The 10,351-nt window shown below is 46.0% G+C and overlaps 1 protein-coding gene across 1 annotated transcript in view; it reads right to left on the bottom strand.

Moving 5' to 3' along the window:
* Positions 1-5,582: 5,582 nt before the first annotated feature.
* The window catches only part of PHLPP1 (PH domain and leucine rich repeat protein phosphatase 1), a gene marked incomplete at its 5' end in the record, with an annotated part of 137,010 nt that continues 132,241 nt past the window's right edge, over positions 5,583-10,351 (bottom strand). Inside the window, 1 exon segment of the mRNA XM_054285449.1 lies at positions 5,583-8,568. Within this exon segment, the coding sequence (XP_054141424.1) occupies positions 7,453-8,568 (1,116 nt within the window).

Below are 10,351 nucleotides of genomic sequence, written 5' to 3'. Positions count from 1 at the left end.
GGATGCCCTTCATTACTACAAATGGTCTATTGATTTCCAGGCATGCCTTTCACACACAGACCTGCACCTGCTACTGCGCTCCCCAAAACTCTCAGGCCCTGCTGAAGGGCTCAAGTCTGGGAAATGCCTGCATGTGTTTTACAGGTAATTTGTTTTTCAGAAGGATGTAGAAAGGCTCATGAGGCAGATGCACACAGGTGCAAACAGGGTGTTTTCCTTGCTTCAGAGTACAAGAGTAATTCCCCAACAAGGTGGCTCTATCACAGAATCATTAAGGTTGGGAAAGACTTCTAAGATCATCAAGTCCAGCTGTTAACCCAGCACCGCTGTGTTCACCACTAAACCATGTCCTCAAGTGCCCATAGCCACATCTTTTGAAAACTTCCAGGGACAGTGATGCCACCACTTCCCTGGGCAGCCTGTTTCAATGCCTGAACACCCTTAACTGTGAAGAAATTTTTCTAAACCTCCCTTGGTCCAACCTGAGGCCATTACCTCTCATTTTGTTACTTAGGAAGAGAGACTGACCTCCACCTGGCTACACCCTCCTTTCATGCAGTTGTAGAGAGTGGAAACAGCTCCTGAGCCTCCTTTTCTCCTAAACAAAGAAGCTCCCTCAGCTGCTCCTCATCAGGTTTGTACTCCAGACCTTCACCAGCTCCACTGCCTTTCTCTGGACATGCTTCAGCACTTGTGCAACTTAAAAGGGATTCAGATTTTTAGACTTGTGAATCAGCTCTGATGGTGAAGATTAGGCAGTTTATTGGTCCAAATAAATAAGACATGCTGGGATCAAGATCTCATTGCACATAGTTTGCTAAGACTACAGGAGATCTTGCTAAGATCCTGTTTTACCTGGCAACACCGTAGGTGTTCTCCTGAGCCGTAGCAGGTGTGGCTTCCCTGGATCCTTCAGCCCTCACATCCTCGTTTGGACTCACAGCCAATGTGTTAGTAACACTCAGGAGGCTTCTGAGAGCCCTCAGCCGGTGCAAAGCAGACTCCTGCCATGTCTGTGTCGCTGCCTTCCTTGCTCATCTGAGGAAAGGCTTTTCCGGGCCTCTGGTGCTCCTGCACGGCTCGCAGGATGGGTGGGAGCCGGGATGCAGCCGCTGCATGGCAGCCAAGGAGGAGATGCAGCAGCGCGGGTCCTGTGCCGCGGGAACACGAGGGGGAGCCCTTGCAGCTGCCAAGTAACACGGACAGCAGGAATACGCCTTTCCCCACCCCAAATATAAACGCTCAGCTCCTCGTCAGAAAAAAACCAGGACGCCTGAAAACCATCTCTGATCATCTTCACAAGGACAGTGCTCCTGGTTCAAACACGTGCAAGCCGCAGACCACTGGGAGTGGGGAAGGTCTCTTGCTATGGATCCCCCTTCCTAGACATCCCCATTTCTGAAGGTGCAGGATGGTCTGGGGACATCCTTTCCCATGTTCTTATCTCCTAAGCATTGAAAAAATGTCAGGGAATGACTCTGCTGATACTTGAGCTGATTCTGAACAGCAAAGCAACAAATTCTGAAAATTTATGGTCAAATTTTGCCCAACTGAAATGAGAGAGCAGAAAAATCCCTTAACCTCTTGTTAAATGTTAAAAATCCCTTAACCCCTTGTTAAACTACCATAGGTGTCCTGGCAAAGCTTTCTTTCAGGGAGATTTGCTCCTTTCAGGAGGACAGCTTTGGCCACTTTAAAAAGACACAGCAGCGTCTGCTCTTCCTTGCCATCCAATTTTAAATACATTTGAGCAGAGAACTTCACTATGTATTCTATGCACTATTCTGTGCACTGTATGTCACTATACATTCTGTAATTTCAGGACCAAGTACTAAGTGCAAGTGCACCTACTGCAAGATTTTTTTTCCACAAAATGCTGGTGTCTCTCCTTAAGAGGAATTAAAATGAAAAAGCATCTTACAAGTCACAGACTTCTGCTATACCAGTCTCTCTTCATAGTTCTGCATCCCAATTTCCTTTAAAGCATTCAACAGCATACATTTAATTAGCAAAACAATCCCATCTGTTCCACGAGTCAATACTGACAACTTTATGGTTAAAACACATTTATTTCTCTTGGTGCAGCTGTGCTGAATCTGACGAGGGGAGAAGAGCATGCTGTGCTCAGAGCATTGTGTCTGGTGCCCAGGCTCTCATCACAGGGCTGCTGGCACTGGGAGCTCCTGAAGACCTCCAGAGCCCCATCCCTGCCCACTGATGGCCCCTGGGACACCCCTAAGTTACCTACATGCCCTTAACACAAACCTCCAAAGACAGTTCTACAGAACCATTGGTAAAAGATCCCTTTTCTGTGTGTTTCCTAATTTTAACGAGAGACACAGAAAAACAAGCTCAAACAAAACCACCAAACGCACCAGAGGCTGTGATGAGCAGCAGGACACTGGCACTGAGACCCTAATGGGCAACAGGGCAAGAAGAGCCAGCTGAACTTCATCCACCAGCAGGAACTACTTCCCAGCCTTGGGACTGCATACTTCATCCTCTCCCCCAAAGTCTGACGTGCAGGAATCCACACCTGATTGTAAACCAGGCACCCTGAATATCCTACAGCAGAAAGCCTCAGGGGATCGCTGGCTCCTGGGTCTCCCTATGAGGGAGCAGACCCGTCCTGCCTGTCCCAGGTCCCTGTCACACTGCACTTATTATACAACAGCTTCCTCATGCCATCATGCTTCTGATGAGCTCTTGCAGTTTTAAGTGTCTCCCTTTAGCTTACAATATTAAAAAAATATGGAAAAAGATGAGATAGCGTCTGCCTCGTTCAGATCCTACCTCAGCCTCAGGCTAGAGGACAAGCTTAGCTCATGGCATGAGATAAAACATAGGACGAGGTATCCAAGTCAACCGCAGGTGAATCCAAACTTGTCAGCCGGAGAAAGGATGATCTACAGGATGAACTGTTGACCTCAACAGGAATGGAAATACAAATAAAATGGTCTGGATAAAAGCAGGGACCAAGCATTTAAACCAGGGACTTGGAGCAAACCAGGACCGTTTCCCACACTGATGCCCCAGATAAATGGTATACTGATTCTGCCCTGGGGCTGCAGTTAATCTATTTAATATTTGGGGGTTTTCCACCCCCACCTTTTGATTGAAATGGCTGCAAAGAGTCACTTGCTCTCAGGCAGCAGACAAATTTTAACTTTCAGCTTTCCATAGAAGCAGCAGTCTTGTTAGGCAGGGCATTTGAACACTTAGAGCATCAGTCTAAGGCACAGCAAAATGCAAGCAATCAAGAGGAAACAGACTGGTTCACGCAGCACCCCGTGAAACTCTCAGTGCAAGCACGCATGTAACAAATCTGTAAGACAAAGCAATTACTGCAACAATAGCCCACGTTAGCCCCAAACAAGTCAATTGAACTAACAAAGCAGGGCAGTAAAGCAGGTTAACAGAGAAAAGTAAACACAGAGTCATTTAAGAGCTAAGACTGTCCTGGTTCCAAGCCCAAAAGATATTTTTACCACCTTTTGGCCGTGTAGCTCCCCCCTGCAGCCAAAGCACTGAGGGACCTGACCCAACAGCACTGCTGAGAACTGTTTGGCTTGGGTGCCTTCTCCTCTTAGAAAAAGCACACCTCTCCACCAAGGGGCTGGCAGTGTGCAGGGAAATCGGGCAGATCAGGCTGAGGGTACTGTCCTGTTCACTCCTTTGAATCCTACTGCTCTGCTTGAATTGATTGAAGCCCTCCTGCCCCCCAGACCAGAACACCCTTCACGGGGTTATCCCACCCAACCCACTCAAGTGCACATTTGCAAGCCCAGACCTGCAAGGCTGCACCCAAGAGGCACCATCCATGACTCGTGCAGAGATGCAGAAATTACCTTCAGAGCCAAGCGTGACATTTCATTAGCACCTAGCCCCACACAGATACATTTCTGAAGTAGCAAAGTTATGCTTAAAAAGAAAATAGAATAGGTACAATTTGCTGGAAAATTACCTGTATGAGCAGCAAACACAAGGGCTGGTGATGATACCAAGCTTGCTACAAAGAGATTACTTGAAGCAGGACTTATGGGGCACTACAGCAGCAGCACATTCTGTAGCCATGAGGGACAAAACCCACATGGATGCAGTGGCATGCTCTGAGGCCAGTAAGCCAGAGGAAGGATGCCAACACACTATTCTGGCACAACAAAATTGCTACATTAGAGCACTATGGGCAGAAAGCAAGAAACAATCTTTTATGGCTTTTAACAAAAAGCTCCCATTTACAAGCACAGAAGCCACTCAGTTACTTCTCAATAGTACCACAACTTTCTGTTTAAAATTATCTTCCAGAAAAGAATGTAAATATGTTCATTTCTCTGCCATCAGCCATCTACCTCCTCTTATTCATACATTTCTGCTTGTCTCAGATAAAACTATCAGCAAATTTCAAAGGACATGCAAGGTTCGATTATAAAGGTAATGGGGTTGTACATTTTCCATGGCTGAAAGCCTTCTTTTTAGCTCCCAACCATCATCCCTGCTACAGCTGTCAAGTTCTGCAAATAAATCCACATCTCTTTGAGTCAGACAGTTCCCAGTAGGTCAAAACTGTGCAAAATACACTGTGAACATAATCCAAAAATCATGTGCACTATTAGTGCATGTAGATGCAATCAGTGAGCTCATGAGGTCAGAACACACCCACTCATTTTTGTGAAAGGGGACAGTAACGTCCAGAAAAAATCACGAGTTGCAAATACTGCACCTTGTTTTTCAAATCAGTTTAAAGCCAGGACAAAATACCTTTTGCCTTTGTTGAAAAATAAATGCTATTTACAAACATGCAGCAAGCCATGCAACCTAGCAATCTAGCCCCACACATGACACAAAGCCCAGCAGAGGGATGGAGTCACCCCTATGAATCCATCAATCCTTCACATTATAACTTGCTAAGACAGGCTACTATCACAGCCACATTTTCAAGGCAGGACAAATAATCCAAAGGTACACTTCCTCCACCAAAATCCTGTCACTCTGCTGCCACAGAAGCCCTGACTCCAGGATGCTGCTGCTAACTTTACAGAAGGCAGCAGGCTGAAAGGGGCAGCCTTCAGTGGGCTGTCAGTTTTGACCCTTCAAAGTAAGGGCATAAGGAAGGAAACCACAGGGGCTGGCAAGTTCTTGGGAGTCTGTCCTTCAAATGGAGGGAAGGGAAGGTCTTTACAGAGCCTATGTGCATGTCCTTCTATTCACATAAGAGGAATATCAGTCATCATCATTTAGCTCACATGAAACAGTTCCCCTTCCACCCCTGTTCTGCCCTCTGCTCCTCTCTCTGAATTACCCCATGGACAGCACAGCAGACACCTTAGCACACAGGCAGCGACAGCAAGGTTACTCCTCCACCAGCAGCAGGAAAATAAAGGTAGTGTCCTTGCTAGGAAGTTATCACCTTCAGCCTCAAGCAGCATCGGAACAGAAGGGAAAAAAGAGAACCTTTTCCAAGGACAATGAATCACTTCAGCAAAATCTGAAATATACAAACTGTTTACCAAAGAACATCTAAGAGTTACTGACCAATAAACCATAAACCCTTTTTGTTTAAATACATTATTTAATGAGTTTTCTTTAAGAAAGAGATATTTTGAAGTTCAAATTACAATGAAATACAATCTTCTAGATCTACAGTACACAGTGCTATAAACATTTATCAAACCAGGTATTTTAGTGTTTGCTCCTCTGTTGTTATTGTTATTAAGGAAAAGTAACTAAAAATCTTCTGTTAACAGCAATCCTGTTCTAACTTGGCTATTTCAGTAGAACAGAATAAGGACAACAGCCTGTCACCACAGTCCTCTTCCCAAATACAGACCAAATGCCAAAAAGGAACAAGACACTGTCATGACTGCACACTACTTCAGCTTTTAAAGAGTGAGAAGTGGTAAAAAGGAGCAGTTGGCTGAGGGCAATACTGAGAAAGGACATTTCTCCTTTCCCACAGGAATCACAAAAAGATGCCCCTTTGCCACCAAAGTCTGATTGCCATCAAACTCATGTTCATGCAGCACATTGGAGCAAATTTACATAGGTAGTTTTAAATTCACTTTTCTGCCTTCTCCTCATGTTTTCTCTCTTCTCTCAATATCCATTGCTTTCCTTCTACCTTTTGTTATCCCTTCATCATTTCTATCCTCAGTCACTCAGTCCCAGTGGGACAGAGCCAGCAGAGCACACCGCTCCTCTTCAGTCTTCTGGCACTGTCAATACTGTGGCAAAGGGCAAATCAATAGTGCTGCATTAGTACCAAGAAAGAAAAAAATGGAAGAGGTCAATTCCTCAGAGAGTTGGTTTGTATCTTTTAAAGGCCACTTTGCACAACCATTGAATTCTGAAAATACAAGTGAGCTTCTGCAGTTAGTGTAAAAATGTGATAGAGCTGAAAAAGTTCAACACTTCTTGGTTTAACTGAGCAGCATGCTGAGGAACCACAGCAAACTGCTGTTTGAGAGCTGCTGCTCAGCTAGTCAGACATAAAAGCAGACATCAGGTGTAAATTTCATATTTATTATAACAAAAATTATGACATGTTCATTTGTGCATTCGGCTTTAATATAACTCTTGGTATGTAAATGTTCTACAGCAAATGGGCTCTATACAATCATGCTGGTTGTGGCAGCAGTAAGGAACACAAACAAAACGTGTCTGTAAAAGTAAGGAAAGAAAGAGACTGGAGGAAAAAGTGGGTTTCTTTGAACAGTCTACACCACCTGGGCTCTAGCTAACTTGTATACACAGCCACACAGTCCATTACGCTTAATGACCATGGCCCAAAGAGTCGCTTAAGAAAAAAGGTCAGTTTTTCAGGTTGTGTCCTTAATGCCAAGGCTACAAAACATGTAAGCATCACTATACAACACTGAGCTATTTACAGGAATTTCCCAATCAACTGTTCTCTCAGAGAAAATTAGTGAATCTCAGTGACTTAAGTCACCTGAAAGAGTAAAGCAACTCCTAGGAGTTAGTCTCCATATTCTACAAATGTCTATCATTTTCAAGACCAAAAAAAGCCTTTTCTCTCAAAGAAATACAGTATTACAATATTACTTAAATCATTTAGCACTGGCTACTGCCCTGCTTTTCAAACAAAACAAACAAGCCATTTTAAAAAATATTACATCATCATCTGTTTCTCAGCAATATATTAAACCTTTTATTTTTTTATTATTTTTTGTTTTGTTTTCCTGTTTTTACACTTGATATGTTAAGGGAGGGTTAACTATTTTAAACTTTACCAGTCAAGCGTCTCTAGAAGAAAGTCAATGAATATTAAACCTAAACAAACTGAAAAGCTGCAGTTATCTGTAGTGGCAGGATAAGGAAAAGGAAGTATATAAAGGAAAAGGATAAGGAAAACCCCTGCTGTAATGCAAGCCCACTGGGTCTCACAGTCAAGTCTCCTTATTTGTTAGTTTATTTCTGAGCAGTAAATAGAGTGGGTCATAGTGGTGTGTCATAATAGTCTGCCAGGTGGTCCATGGGATACTGCTTCTGCTGCTGCTGTTGTTGTTGTTCCTGGTGCTGCTTCATAATTTCCTTGACTTCTTCCTCCAGCTCTGGAGGGATGATGAACTGGTCATCAGGATCAGGTTGTGCTGGAGCAGCAAAGTAGCCCCCGGTTTTTCTGAGCGGCGCATCCGTTGCAACTTCAATTAAGTTATGGCTCCTCTCATGTGGCGCCACAGAGCCGTTGCCTCGCCGCCGGCCTATGGTGCCCGTGGCAGAATACTCCGCTTTCCTGGGAAGGCCGGGCTCATCTTCATTGGCACTGATGACGATCCCTTCGTCACTGGCTTCCACTGGCACTTGGAGCAGCTGCTTCTCCTTGGCTCGGCTGCAGTGGATGTCCACCTCCACCTCCACGCGGCTGCCATTGGTGAACACCCCCTCGATGGGCTCCTCGTCGTCGCTGTCGAGGCCGTTGTCGGAGAAGGCGCTGGAGAAGGTGGCGCTGGAGAGCTGCCGCTGGAAGGAGTTGGACAGGCAGACGGGGTGCAGCATGCAGCGCTGCTCCCCGGGGTACGCGGGGCTGTTCTCGTTCATGGCCACCTGGGGAGGCTCGTCCGAGGCTGTGGAGCCCACCTCGCTGCTCATTTCCGAGGTGGAGATCTCGCTGCTGATTTCGGAGGCCATGCCGCTGCTCGAGGACGGCATCCCGAGCGCGTCCGCGGGCCTGTCCTTGATGACAACGTTGACGGACTGGGGGAAGATGCCTGGGCTGGGGGGCGGGACCCCGTTGAGCTCACAGCAGCAGAAGCTGTCCTCCGTCACGTTGAGCTGAACCACCACGGCGCTGATGCTGTCGTTGCAGCCGTAACTCTGGGCCAAAGTGCAAAGCTTCTTGGCGGCCGCCAGCGCGTCAGGCACGTTTCTGACGGCCTCAACTGCTTCATCCATGGAGAGGCTGTCCCACAGCCCCTTGCTCCCCAGAATGAAGAACTCATCTTGAGGAGTTAAGGTGATGGACTGGACGTGAGGACGCGGCACAACACTTGGGTGAAGGAAGGTGTACCCCAAGATTCTTGTGGAATCTGTCACACCATTCACTTTGCCATCCTGAAATTAGAAAGGACAGGAAATTGGCAACAAGATAGGCAAGGATATACAGTACCTGCCTGTCCTTGTATTCTACTGATGGCTGTTTTTGCAGTACCCCCAACACTGCCACTCACAGACAAGGAGACAGACAAGCAAAGTGACTTGCAAGGAGGTGACAGAGCTGGGATGTTTGCAACGCTGCGCTGTGCCTCCTACACCCGACTGATTTGTCATCAGCACCACCTATGCACAGACCAACAAAGCAGAAGGCTGCAACAAAGAGCCCTCTATTCTGCTCCTGCAGCTGCAAGAGCCAACTGGACAAATCTTTTACCAGTGAGTCAGACTTATCCCTCCTCCACCCATGGTATCTGGCTTTAGACAGAGCAAAGCATCACACACTTGATACAGGGGCAGCTCATTCAGTCACAAGTCTTCTCTTGCAGCTGTAACAATTGTAGGTTTCATCTTGGCTCATCACTTTAGAAACCAAGGTTCATTTTAAAAAAACCCTTTAAATTAAGCATGCAAGTCAAATGTAGCAGAGAGCAAGTCTGCATTTCTCAGTCAGCTGAGTTGTAGTGAAATGTTTTACACGCCCCAATTACTTACTACATCTCCACTTAGATATGACATTTCCAAAGGGAGGAGGAGTAGTATCTAAAGGGATAACATCAGTAAAAACGGACGCATTTGAGAATAGAATCCCATGCACAAATCCCAGAATCCTGTCCTGGTTAGAATCCAAGCTGCCAGAATAAGCAGAGCAAGTGTCTGAAACAGCAAGTCTGGCTATCTGTCAGCCTGCTGGGGATAGCTGCACCTGCTAATTGCATATTCAAGAAGAACAGCAAAGGTGAGGATTTACACTCCTTGGGTCCAGCTAATAACTGTAGGGGTTATTATAAAGCAGATAACCACAGAAAAGTGAACCAGGACTAAAAAAGCTTCCTCTTTAAAATAGCTCAGGGAAAGAAAAAAGCCCCCATGTCAGCTTGTTAACTTTCCCATTAGAAGGCTGACAGCAGTGATAAGCCATCAGTGTACATGAAATCAGTGAGTCATCTGAGGATTCAGCCCAGAAATTTCCCTTTTCCTCTATGGAGCCACAGAATGAGTGTGCCTCCCTGATGCACACTATGTTGGAGTAACTCCCTTTTAACTTGTCACGTTTGAGATCCCAGCCCTCACCTTTCCCAGGCAAGATCAACAGACACGTGACTTACTCCACACACACACATGCCCACTCTGCTCTCAGGCACACAGCAGGGAGGTTTCTGCCCTTTCCCCCACCATTAGGAGGATTCGATATTTATCTATTCCTCTGCATGTGTCACAAAAGCCAAAGCAAAACTGACAGCAGTGGCTTCAAGCTTCTAAGAAAGGAACAAACAGTTTTCTCCTCTCTCATGGTTCAGCTGAGCACAGGGTGAGTTTTCCTCTTGGGCAAGTGCTCTCTTCAAGAGCAGCCTGTCAAAGGGCAGTTCTGGGAACACAGCTCAGACAGCAAAGTCAGCCTGCCAGGAGCAAGGAGTCTCCTAAGGGAAGGACGGCATTGCTCCAAGTGCTCTGCCCTCTCATCCTTTTTAATTGGAAAAGCTCTCCATGACAGTTCCAACACAGCAATTCCTCTCCCATTAGAAGGAGAGTATCTGCTTTCCTGTTTCAATGCAGCATGCTAACAGCTGCTCACTCTCGAAAGCTAATGGAAGTCCAGCATGGCAATGGAATGGAAAAGCAACTTGACTGCATGGTATGAATCACCTTGAAAGCAGAAGTGCAACTAAGAAACTCACACATG

Source organism: Melozone crissalis, unplaced genomic scaffold, assembly GCF_028551555.1.
Source record: "Melozone crissalis strain CALT ecotype California unplaced genomic scaffold, PUWL_Pcris_2 ptg000042l_1, whole genome shotgun sequence".
In the NCBI taxonomy this organism is placed as follows: Eukaryota; Metazoa; Chordata; class Aves; order Passeriformes; family Passerellidae; genus Melozone; species Melozone crissalis.
Note: the sequence above shows the minus strand (reverse complement) of the source record. Positions and strands in the feature narration are given on the sequence as shown.